The sequence below is a fragment of the Ixodes scapularis genome, unplaced genomic scaffold (assembly GCF_016920785.2).
Source record: "Ixodes scapularis isolate PalLabHiFi unplaced genomic scaffold, ASM1692078v2 PGA_scaffold5__190_contigs__length_132052651, whole genome shotgun sequence".
Lineage (NCBI taxonomy): Eukaryota > Metazoa > Arthropoda > Arachnida > Ixodida > Ixodidae > Ixodes > Ixodes scapularis.
In genome coordinates, this window is record NW_024609880.1 from 53,349,934 (window position 1) to 53,362,848 (window position 12,915).

The window sequence follows — 12,915 nt, forward strand, 5'->3', positions numbered from 1 at the left end:
GTCCTATTGAGCGTGCTTCTCTCGTAGCAGTGATGTACGACAGAGAAGTGAGAAAAGCAGGGGCGGCAGCACGGACACCGGCAGTGTGTGATGGTGCGCCTTTTTGAGAAATACTTCACACGGTGTACGAGCGCTTATGCCAGGTATTTTGTGAAAAGTGGCACACTTGAATCAGAAGTTTGAAGCAATCTTAAAATGATTTGCAAGACAATGGAATTATTTATTGGCACCATACTCTATGTTTTCATGTGTTTATGGTGACTCGTATCTTCTCCCAGGCAACTTTGTGATACCACATCCAATTTGCATGCGGCTTTTGTGATGCAAAAAGTCACGAACACAAGTCGGAACTCGGGCTCTTTGACACGATTTTGGCACGCAGAGCAAAACTTTCACGCGACTTTTGCTATACGCAAAACAAAACTTGCACACGATTTTTGCGTAGTGCAAAAGGACATACTCGCGCACCTCTCGCGACGCGAAAATGACACGGAAGTTTAGCTATTCACGCGCTGCATAATGCAAATGCCCGCACTATGTTAAGAGAGACTGTTCTTGTGCCCCCACCCTCCCCAGGACGGCGCCCGCTGGGGTGGTCACCCCGGGGACACCCTGAGTGAAGTGGAGCGCACGCTCAAGAGCCTCAACGGCTACCACGAGGAGATCCTGGAGGCCCTCCACTCGGCCTCGTCCCATGCCAGCCCCGGACAGGACTCCCGGAGGGACCTGCCCCCGAGGGCGGGCATGCTGCCCCCGGACCCAGACCAGAGCCCCGGGGAGCCCATACGCATACGGAACCTCGAGGATCTGCTCCGCCAGCTCGAACCAGGTGGGGCCTCCCTTCCTCCCCGTTGGAAGTCTCGACTCTGTGGTCGCCGACGGGATGAGAACAACGGGGAGTAGTTCGGGTCGCCCCGTCTCCAGCGGAAGCTTCCTGCCTTCGATGATGCTCTGGTGTCTTGTGAGTCTCGAGCGCATAGCGTGCGGTCGAAGCATGCCAGAAGGCTACGAACATGCGCTGGAGTCTGGACATCTGAGAGAGAAAGAGAGACACCCTGCCGTTCTCGTCTTATCGGTGACTATTGCAGCAGACGTGGTTCTGCGGACGTCCCGTGGACGTTCGCAGGACATATGTGCTGCCTGGAAGAAAGCCGTGCACGAGTCGCTTGTTGATATAGGGCTTGTGGAATTCTTAAAGATCTATCAGTGAGACGGTGGACTTTGGCATCAGAAGGTCTATGTGACCGTTGGGTTTAATGGTAAAAAGAACAACACCCTCATCTTCCTCTTTCTAAAGTCTCGATCAGTACTTCAATTCCTCGTGCCTTCTTCTTTCTTCTCTTCGACTTCCTCAATATCCTCCCGAGCAAGCAAAGGTGAATGGATTTCAAGTAGATGCAGCTTTTGAACTGGTCTTCGATAAACGTTTCCATCTTTGTCTCTGACGAGACATGCTCTAACGCACCCATCCGTTTCAGCGTAGACTTCTGTAACTCGGGCGAGCTTCCAAAAATATCTTGGACATTTTTTATCCTCTAACAGGACTACGTCATCAACTTTCAACGAAGCAGCCTTGACATTTGGGTACTGATGAGCCGATCGCAGTTGCACGATATACTCTTTACTCCACCGATTCCAAAAGTGGTCCATAATCAGTTGTCTATACCTTAGCCTCCGAGTGGATTCCCTGTGAGTCATGGTCTTGGGAAGCTGAGAGTATGAGCCGACTTCTGGAAGAACAATAAGGCTTTGTCCAATCAGAAAATGAGCTGGACTGACAGGTGTCGGCTCCTTGAGGTCAGAGTAAACGTATGTTAATGGTCGGGAATTAATAATGGCTTCTGCTTCTACAAGCACCGTTGCTAGCTCTTCAAACTTGAGACTGCTTCTTCCCAAAACTTTCCTTAAAACTACCTTTACTGAGCGAACTAACCTCTCCCACCACCCTCCCCACCAGGGAGCGCTTTCAACAATAAATTTCCATCTAATTCTTCGTTCAGCGAGGTATGACGATAAGTCCGGATGACTCAGGGAGTTCCAAATTGCCCTTAGTTCAGCCGACGCCCTCTTGAAGGAAGTAGCATTGTCCGAGTATATTGTACTTGGTATTCCTCTTCGGGAAATGAACCTTCGAAATGCGAGAAGAAACGCTTCCGTGGAGAGGTCGCTCGAGAGCTCCAGATGGACAGCTCTTGTTGTCGCGCACGTAAACAAGACAATATACGCCTTAGAGCTGCTAGTTCCTGCACTCGCTGCCTTCACATATAAAGGTCCTGCGAAGTCTATGCCTGAGATCGCAAACGGCTTTGTAACATTCACTCGTTCCGCTGGAAGGGGAGCGAACGGCACAAGTGTAGGCTTCGTGCGAAACCTCGAACATAGAAGACAGCTTCGGATAGTCTTCTTAATTACCTGTCGTGCTCGAGGTATCCAAAATCGCTGTCGGAGGGTGGCCATGGTGCTAGATACTCCTTCATGGCCGACTTGATAATGAGCATCCATAATAATCAGCTCAGTCAGACGATGATCGTTCGGTAATAAGATTGGCTGTGTCACGGAGCAAGGGGCGTTGAATTGTTGCAGCCGTCTCGTTACCTTGAGCGTATTATCATGGTCCAGAAATGGGTGCAGATCCGAAAGAGGAGAGGCCGGCTCAATGTCCTGATTGCTAGAAAGCAACTGAATCTCCCTTGAGAAGGCTTGTCCTTGAGCTTGCTTTATCCAATATCGTTCTGCTGCAGCATATTCTACGGCCTCCAATTTGCCGACTTGTCGATTTTCTTTAGAACTGCTGTTACGCGCAAACCTCATCACCCAGGCGGTTATTCTAAGCACCTTCTGATACCCGTTGTACTTCTTTAGATCAAAAAGTGCGGCCGTTTCTTGACCTTCTGTTTGAAGGTACACCTGGGTCGGTTTCAACTCATTTGTTTCGAGCTCATTGAGTTCCCCTAATTGAGGTGGGGTTTCCGGCCAGTCATCTGCTTCAGAAGTGAGCCATTTCGGCCCTTCCCACCACAGACAGCTATCGCGAAGAATCGATGGAGATTCTCCTCTTGTCAGCAGGTCTGCTGGGTTAGTCTCTCCCGGGCAATGTCTCCATTTCTCTGGCACGCTCTTAGTTTGAATTTCTAGAACGCGGTGTTTGACAAATGGCTTCCACCTGCTCGCCGGACCTCTTATCCAACTTAGCACAACTGTCGAGTCAGTCCACATGGTGTATGTTTCTTTAAGCTCTGTGTACGTACAACCTAGGTATTCTAGCAGCCTCGTTCCTATTGTGGCTCCCATGAGCTCCAATCGTGGCAAAGACAATACCTTAAGAGGCGCCACTCTTGACTTTGCGGTAACTAAAGTAGTCCCAACGTGCCCACTGTTATCTTCGATTCTTAGATAGGCGCATGCTCCATATGCCTGTGTGCTGGCGTCCACGAATATGTGCAACTGGATTTCTTTAAACGGTCTTTTTTGTCCATTCTTAATGTGCCTTGGCACATGTACTGCGTAGATGTTAGGAATGTCTCTGCACCAGTTGGACCATTCGACATATAGTTCCTCAGGTATTTCTTCATCCCAGTTCACTCCCAGTTTCCATAGTTTCTGAAAGAGGAGCTTAGCTCGTATAGTGAAAGGGGCAATGAATCCCATGGGATCAAATATTCTTGACGCAGCTTGCAGAATGAAACGCTTGGTGTCCACTTTTGTCTGAAGGAACGATGTAAGAGAGTCCACCGAAAACTTGAAACTGTCACTGTCCTTGTCCCAAATCATTCCCAGCACCTTGGAGATTCTGGACAGCTTAAGGTTCCTGTCTGCCGGTACCGCATCTGCTTCCGCTTCGTTCATTATGTGCTGCACGTGCTTGTCGTTGGAGGCCCATTTTCTCAAGTTCATGCCCGCATCCTTCATGATAGAGTTAGACGTCTCGTATAGCGTAATCGCTTCTTCGACCGTGTCGGCAGCCATCAAAATGTCATCGACATAAAAAGAGCTCCTCATCTTTTCAGCAATGTTCTTTATAACTGCCACATTTTTTAGGTGGTGTTGAATTGTTGCAGACAATAGAAAAGGACTGGAGGATACACCGAAAGGGACTCTGGTCATTCGCCATTCCTGTAAGCTTTCTAAATCAAATGGCCCGGTGGGCTCATTGGCAAACCACAGGAATCTGACCGCATCACGGTCTTTTTGACTGATTTTTATCTGAAGGAAAGCCTTTTCAATGTCAGCTGTCAAGGCGATCGCATACCATCTGAACCGAAGAAGGATCTGGAGGATGTCTGGATTCAGGTTTGGTCCCTTTTCCAGGCAGTCATTGAGAGACTTGCATCCTTTTGCATGTGACGAAGCGTCGAAGACTACTCGTAGCTTTGTGGTTGTAGACTCCTCCCGAACAACTTCTCGGTGTGGCATGTAATAGATGCGTTTCTTGATATCACCTTCCAAGTCGGTTGGTACCACTTCCGCATGACCTAACTTTATGTACTGACGGATGGTGGTGTCGTACCGATGAAGTAAACCCTCTTTGGATGAAAGTCGTCTGAGAAGCGAACGCAAGCGTGAGACTGCTATGTCTCGATTGTTCTGCAAGGGCTCTATGCAATCCTCCTTCCAAGGAAACGCTACTTCGTACCGTTGGCCATCTTTGACTATGTTTTCTTCAAAATATGCGCAGAGGCTTAGATTGTCGTCCGCAGCTTCCTTAGCCGAAATTCCCATGGCATCCAGCTCCCAGAAGGCTTTTAGTAATTCAGAGTAATTTCATCCTCTGTCAAAGTTTGGGTGTTCAGTACACACACCATCAATGTCGATGCGGACGTCAAGATTCCTTTTGGTATAGACGGTCCCTGCAAAGTCCAACCTATTTTCGTGTTGACTGCCACCAGCCCCTCGCTTTCCTTACATCTCACGACCTCTCCTGTGAGGATTTTCCAAACTTGGTCGGATCCAATAAGTAAGCTAATTCCCGGCGTAACTTGCACTTTTGGAACCACTGTGTCATCTGCTAGATTTCTATTTTGCAGGCGTAAGAACTCTACAAAACTGTCCTCAGAAATTTGCGCTGCAATGTCCTGGCAAATAACCGGAATGGTTACCGCTTCGATTAAGCACTCGCTATCGTCAAATTGGCTCTTGAGGCGGACCTCCACCACATTGCTATGTTCAAGCTCCTTGCTGGTAGTGCTGCCGAACGTGTTCAGTTTAAGCTTCGTCTTCCGCAGAATCTTGAGATTCAATCGCTGCGCCAAGTCTTCTTGAATAAATGATCGCTGACTGCCTCCGTCCAGAATTCCCCTTATATATCGGCCGGTGTCCTTGTTGATGACCCATGCTTTAAATGTCTGTAGGTGGACTCGATCTCCGATTGTCCGTTGACACGAGTCATCTCTCTTTTCATACGGCTTAGACGAAGACACACAGGCGACTGCTCCTTCTTTTGTTCGTGTGTATGACGGGTCACACATAGTGACGGCATGTCGACCACCGCATGATGAGCAGATCAGTCTTTTTCGACAATCCCTAGCACGATGCCCTTTTGTAGTACACCGGAAGCATCTCCCATCTCTTCCTAACATCTTCTTTTTGTTCTATAGCGTCTCCTGATCATCGCAAATTTGTGTCTCGTGCTTCTTCGAGTGACAAAAAAGGCATTCCCCTGGCGCTGAAGGTGCCGCACTATGGAGCGCTGATGCCGCCGGCTGGGACTGGTCCTTCGTTTCGTCTGTTTGCTCCTTGCCTCGAGCTGCGGGGTGGCCGCTTCGCTCTCTGCTTTCTACTTCGATGCGGAGGAAACAGGATCTCACTGAGATTCGAAGCGGCAGTGGATGTCTCTGATGCGGAACCGTCGCCCTGCATCAAATTTGCGTTGCTTGAGAGCTTGTAGCTGACTTGCCGATGATATTGCACGACGATGTCATATGGCATTGCTTTCATCAGAATGTCGCTGAGCATTGCCGCAAAACTCGCAGTTGGAACATCTAGGGCGTTGAGGCAACGTATGTTCAGCTGCGTTGTATCATAAAGCTTGCGAATACCCCGGGTGTCAACCGAAGATCGAATCTGAGGAAGGTTTCGCAGTGCTGATAGGTGCTCCTGCTCTATTCTTTTGGGATCTCCGAAGCGCTGTTTCAGGAGTTCAATAGCATCTGCGTAGCACCGCTCGGTCGTCGGTAACCCGGCAATTGCCGATGCTGCATCACCTGCGAGGTAGCGTCGTAAGTAATGGAACTTGTCAGTTGTAGACAATGCCCGACTTGAGTGGATTGTTCCATCAAATTGCTCCCAGAAAGCGCGCCAGTGGCTGATGTCACCTTTAAAAATGGTTATGTCCAGTTTCGGCAGTCTTGGACCACTCTCTGGGGTGATACTTTCAGAAGCGCCTTGTAATGGGGCCGTTGTAGGAGGAACAGGGTTACGTCTGGTGATCTCCAGGTGTTCGATCTTGTATCGCAGCTCTGCGAGAACCCTGATGGCGTTGTCTTGGTATTCGGCTACCGAAGCGTACTCATTTTCCAGCTCCGTCGTTGGAAATAGTGGCTCCAGCTCCTCGTTGATGCAGTCTAGCTCGATGTTGCTGGCAGACAGCCGATCCTTGACCGCGTGGAGCCTGCCTAAGTCCGTCTGTGGATCATTCAAGATCGTGTCGGCGTCGTTAATCAGCCGCGTGTTCTGGGCTCGTCGGGCGGAACGCTTGGCTTTCAACCGATCCATGGCTTTTTGTGAGTTCAGTGGTCAGCTGATGCCGTTTCCAACCTTGTAGATCTCTAAGCCGGAGAGCTTGTCTTCGCGTTGCTTCTCCCGGTCGTAATGCTTCCGTCGCTTGGATCTTTGTGATCAATAAGATTTCCGTTTCACTTGCCTTCGCAACGTCTTGTTGAGCACGATACGATGACTTGAAGCTCTCTCCCGGGTTTCGGCACCATGTGGAATTCTTAAAGATCTATCAGTGAGACGGTGGACTTTGGCATCAGAAGGTCTATGTGACCGTTGGGTTTAATGGTAAAAAGAATAACACCCTCATCTTCCTCTTTCTAAAGTCTCGATCAGTACTTCAATTCCTCGTGCCTTCTTCTTTCTTCTCTTCGACTTCCTCAACAGGGCTTGTTTCGCGGAACTGTGAAATGTAAAGTGGCAGTCGGGAAGTGGATGGCCCTTCTTTCCCACACGCGATGCACCGTCGGGACGGTGCCATGTCACCCGCGTCGTGCACCGTGTTCCAAAGGGGATGTTGGCCGCAGCATTGACACTAGCCCTAAACGCAACCAGAGCGTGTTTAGGGCTAGAGTTCTATATAAAATTGAACTCGTCTCGATTATTCTGATAAGCCCAAAGAGCACATAATGCATTGCGCGTGCATTATGCGTGACGTTTTGTTACACTTGGTTACGGGGAGCTTTGGTGGTTTTAGTTGCATTGCGCGCACGACGCACTGGTGTACTCCCCACGGTTTATCAGAACGATCGAGACGGTACCGACGGTCGCCCGCTACCGCCGGCTCCTGTGGCTCGCACGTCCCACAACCCACAGTCCCACGTATTCGAGGGACTGTGGGCTCAGAGCCTCGAAGAGCCAGGACTGAATGAGAAAGAGAAGTGCTCACCATGCTCCAAGAAAGTCCCCCCAACATCCACCCCTCTCGCAGCGGGAGCGCTGGAGCCCGGCGGATCCGAGCGGCTGAGCGAGCCCGAGGCAGACCGGCACTACCTGGACGGTGGGTCCCCCTACGGCCTGCGCTACCTGCTCGAAGACGCCTACGCCCAGCCGGACGAGGAGGAGGAGGAGAGCGAGGACGGGGCCACGGCCCTCTACGCCACAGGGGGCCCTCCGCCCCCACGCCAGCGCTCCGCCAGCGAGGAGGCCCTGCCCCAGGCCCTGGCCGCCTTCCCGCACTCCCTGCCCAGCCCGCCCTCCGAGGAGTCCGGCTCCCTGGAGGAGAGCGCCTTCCAGCCGCCCCTGCTGCCGGGACCCCCCCGCAGGCCCCGCCCCAAGAAGAAGTTCCCAGAGTACAAGGTCTAGGCGCCCCCCCTATGCTTCCCGTCTTCCAGCGTGGCACCGGAGTGTGGCCGTGCCCGCCCCCGGCGCCCCCGCACAAACTCTTCAGAGCCGTTCCGAGACCGCCCGGTTCGGTACCCGCGTAGGTTTTTTGTCGGTGAGGGGGGGCAACGACGCCGGTGTGAGGTCGGCGCAACCGCTTCCTGTGAGCGGTCGGAGCTTGGCTGTAAAGGTGTATCCACACGACGGACCAAATTGCTGTTTTGGTCCGCGGGCCGCGCATCACGTGATCTTACGTCACCACTTTTCGAGGTCCGCCGGCGACCCGCGGCCCGCGCTTGTGAGAAATGCCAAGCGCTTTTTTCGCCCGGACCTTGGCGGCGGACCGAGGCGTTTTTAGTATAATTGAAGTGCTAAGTCTGGCAACAAGCTGACTTTTGTTGTTTGGATTGGAATCCAAATCCAAAGTCGTTTTCTTCTGGCGCCAACTGTTGAAGACGAAGAAGACGAACCTTTCGTTGTGCGACGATGGAACTTTTTACTTCATCGCGCTCGTGGAGCAATTGCCCGCTCTGTGGGACAATATTCGCGACGACTACTCAAATTATCATCTAAAGATGTCCCCGTGCCTTTTTCGCTTCACTTAAGTCCTTCTCGCTCTCAAGAGTCAACGCCAGGGCCACCGCGGCCAAACGTCCCTTTTGTTCAACCACCATCTTGGCTCCTTACAAATAGCCTCAAAACAGCTCGCTGCATGCGTTTGGCCGAGCTGTGAGGTCGAGGGTTAGACCGGCCCGTTCACTCTGTCGTCTGCTCTTTTGGTCCGCCGTGTGGATGCTCATTGCAGCCGGGCGGCCCGCGGGCCGCGCATCACGTGATCAATCGGTCCGCGGCCCGGTCCATCGTGTGGATACACCTTAACCCGTGCCATTTGTGGGAAGCTCCGTTGCATGCACCGTTTACTGCGAAGATGTTAGTGTAAAAGAAGCTGCTCACCGATAAAGCCGAGACTCGCTCCTCCAGCTTCAAACTGCTGAATTGTTTTCCCTGCATGCTATGCATGCAGAGAGCATGGAGTTTCGTTGCTCCAGTGGTTGTGTAGCGTCAACCAGCTTCTTAGGTGAAAATTGGTCCACTTGTACCTGGGTTATGGAGCTGGTCTTAGCTGGATCCATCTGGGACCATTTTCATGAATGAGCCGCAGGTGGACTGATTTTCACCTGGGTTGTCAGCTCGGAGGTGAACAGGGCATGATGTGCAAGAAGCCCGCTTCCACGGTTCTAGACAAAAAAGGTGTCGACGGTTTCATCGTGTCGCTTTCGGCGGCGCGGGCTCGAAAACGGGCCAAGAGTGTTTTTCCGAAGTATCTTCGTAGACTGCAGCTGAACCCTTCGATGCAGCTTGGCCCTTTGGGGCACCCGCCACTGTGCCGGTCGTCCGGCACTCGAAACCCTGCCAGTTCTTTTTTTCTTTATCTCTTCTCCTCTTGTGGGTCACGAGAGCCTGCCTTCAGTCGTGTCGTCTGCTCGTTGCCGTCCGCACACAGCGAGCCAGGCCGGGATTTGCAGCCGTGTCAAGGCCCGGCGGCGCCGTCCGAGAGAGAGAGTGCCGCAAAGTGTTCCGAGCGTCCGATCGAGATAAGCCCAAGGAGCCAAGTGCCAGAGGAAGCAATAAGCATCTCTAGGACTACCGGTTTTTCCCCCCCACCACGACAGTGACACCGGACACGCGTCTCGTGCCCTCGGTGCCAACTGCCTCCATGCACCAGCGTGCTAGAGCTAGCGGCCAAAATATACACTCGTTCACTCTTACCGTGGCAATGCACCAAACAACAGCTCGGTTGACGTGTGACAACCAAACGAGCAAAAAGAAATGGGACACCACACTTACCGTTGCCAAGAGCCTGCCGCATTTTTTTAAAAAAAGAGCATACTCCGTGAAGGGACGGCACGAATTTCTACGGCAGTGACGCCGCTTGTCACAATGTGTATAACCATGGAAGAAAGTGATCTGTACACCTCTGTAGTCGTGCGAGCAAACAGTTAAAGAGACGCATCAGTATTTGTATGTGTGCTAGTGCTGCAAGGTAGGTAGCCATTATATCACTAATGGGACTCGTCTTGAGAACGTTTCTAATCGCTCCAATGAGCGTTGCCTGCTGGTACGTGGGTCTGCAACCCTGGGACGCCGGAATGTTTCGGGGTACAAGAGAGTGTTGCCTGTGGAGCGTTTGTGTCTGAAGTACGAGCGGCCGAGTGCGCCTTGTGTATTCCTTTCCGAGTCAGTACAAATGCAACGTCCAAGCTGGCTTGGCTCGCGGCCAATCCTCGTGTCCCACCATCCCCCACTCCCCCAGCCACTGCCACTGCCACCGTCGTCCCGGCCTTGCGCCAGACTGCCCGTCGTGTCCCGAGGTGTACGCTGTCCTAAGCTTACATTTGAGCAGGTGGTCAACTCGATGCACCTGTTATATTCATCCCCAGAATTCTACTTTGTTGCTGTGATTTCAGTTGCATAAATTGATAAGCATTTTGGCCAGTATTGGCCATTAAAATGTGAAAACGAAACTGTAGGCAGCCCGGGAGAGACAAAGGCATCTGTATTATGCAGAGCACTTCACGTTATTCCAAGAAGTTGTGGTATTCGGGCATTGCCAAACTAACTCTAAGCCTAGGCAACCGATTCAAGCTAGAGGCCTTTGCATTGAACCACCCGTGTTCTTAGCGAGATTGTGTTAGCTTACTGCCTTAATCGTCCCAAACATTTTAGGCTCGTTTTATGTCAAAGTATTTCTCTGCTTTCTTCGATCTCTTTTTTATTTTTCCCACGTGTATAGCTGCCAGCATTATTGGTGCGCGCTGGTTCATAGACTGCCGTGGTCTCCCAATGCCCATCCCGACTGCTAGACGGTAAAAGGGCATCATCTGAGGACAAACCCGCGTCGCACTGTTAGCTGCCGAGAAAGCTCCGGAAAATCTTTTGGGATCGGCGGAGTCATCGCGGCGCCAGTGACGCCTGCGCCTCTGTCCTTGCAGATGACTCCCGTGGAGCAGCCTCACAGGAGGAACTACTACAAGTGATGACGCAGCGCGTACTCGCAGTTCACTAGCCTCCGGCGGTCCAGGCCCAATGCCCAGCCGAACCTGCGGCGCCGGCAGTGGCAGTGGTGGGGTTTGCGGTGGCCGCGGCGCCAGTGGTCGGCACCCCAGCCCCCTCCCCACCTTTGTCCCCGTAGAGCCACGTATCCGTCGTAGCTCGTCTCACTCTCTCTCTCTCTCTCTCTCTGTCTGTGTGCAGTCTTTCGGTCGCTAGCGCCTGCCTCGCTCCTTCACCGCTCTCTCATTATAAACTCACTCGGTCGTCGGCAGCATGTGGATTTATTCTGTACTCTAGTGCGCTCTTCCTTTGTACTCACGAACGAATTAAACGACGGACGTTTCCTGTTTCGCCTTGCTCTCGTTTCTTCGGCGGGGACCCTTGGAGCGGTACACCGTTCGCTGACGGCGATGGCGAAACAATGGTGTTCTTGCTATACCTAGTTCGTCACTAAGCCAACAATGCTGGGGAAGTTACGTGCATGTTGGACCCAAAGCATGTCTATTTTTCGCCACATGATCACGCTCCCACCCATACCCACGCACAGGGAGCAGGTTTGGGCGACAGAAAGGGTTGGCCGATTAGTCTGGTGAGCAAGTAGCTCCCACAACACTGTCGGCATAGGAATGAATGGAGCATAGTGCGATGTGGTGTTAATCGTTATGTTTGTTCCGAAGGCAGGTAGAGAGTACGGAAGCAAAAGAATTCGACGGGAAACTATAAGTGGCCCACACATTCTGACCAAAACATACTGTCTTTAGCTTTGCACCACAGAAGGTTTGAGTGTTTACTGAAACCAACTAGCTCATTCTTGAAAATGTTCGGGGCTGCTGAATCAAAGCAGTCAAGTGAGGGTTTGGGTATGGGACAGCAGAGGACAAACGTTTTTACTATGGTGCCACTGTCTACAAGATTCTTGCCTCTAAGCGGTGCATAGAACCTTTTTTGACTAAAGCGCATTAATTCACGGAATTTTTACATAGTTAAAAGCCTCGGAGAGGTTGTTCCGAATGAATGGTGCTGAGAATTGAGTTCCCTCGAAGGAGGAAAACAAAATGTGCACTTTGAGTGCTAGTCAACACGGTACCCATTGGTGATTGCATGAAACTCCTTTTGAGGCCATAATAACATCTTCAGGAGATCCTGTCTGCTGGTCACAGTAGGATTACCTGGATCTTGCACGACCCTCGGAGCAGAGGAGAACTTTGCGAATCCTTAACAGTGCTGAACGGCAAAAAAAGATGCTTCTATTGCTGCCAAAGAATGTGGTAATCGGAGGCTAAGCAGATTGTTCATGCATGCTCAGAGCTTTTCTAGAAAAAGTTAACGTGGCAGCACACTAAAGCTAAAGGAAAATTGGTGCGTGGTGCCATCTTGTCTGGCAATGCAACAGGATCTGGCGTGGTAATGTGGGTATGTTGGTAAGAGTGCTGCCATATCAAATGGGACCATTTTTGTCATTTCTGCTGAGAGCTGGGCTTTCGCTAAGCCCCAGTAGTTTTGCTGCTGGTTCAGTGCACACAATAAAATGTGCTTTAGTTGTTCCTTTATGTTTCTTTTATTAACCATTTTGCAAAGAAAATTTTACAGCATGCACTTCCAAGAAATAGTCTATAACATACCCTATACACTTCTTGAAAATATAGTAAGCAAATATAATATACTCTTACAAATCATTTTACAATGTATACTCGACATTTTATGATGTGAACACTTTTACATGATAGTTTTGGGATGTGTGCATACACAAAAAAACCTCATTGTAAGTAAACAAAGTTGTGGCATGTTGGACATTTTTTAAAAGTTGATGTTCACAAAACGTGTACA

General features: G+C 51.0%; 1 protein-coding gene across 2 annotated transcripts in view; it reads left to right on the forward strand.

Moving 5' to 3' along the window:
* Nucleotides 1-11,439, forward strand: part of LOC8053367 (disintegrin and metalloproteinase domain-containing protein 11) — a 70,302-nt gene extending 58,863 nt beyond the window's left edge. For both annotated transcript variants that reach the window (XM_042294015.1, XM_040207692.1), the window contains 3 exons: nucleotides 577-829; nucleotides 7,643-8,010; nucleotides 11,028-11,439. In XM_042294015.1, the coding sequence (XP_042149949.1) occupies nucleotides 577-829; nucleotides 7,643-8,010; nucleotides 11,028-11,072 (666 nt within the window). In that variant the 3' untranslated portion in view covers nucleotides 11,073-11,439. The remainder of the gene's footprint in view (nucleotides 1-576; nucleotides 830-7,642; nucleotides 8,011-11,027) is intronic.
* Nucleotides 11,440-12,915: the final 1,476 nt, after the last annotated feature.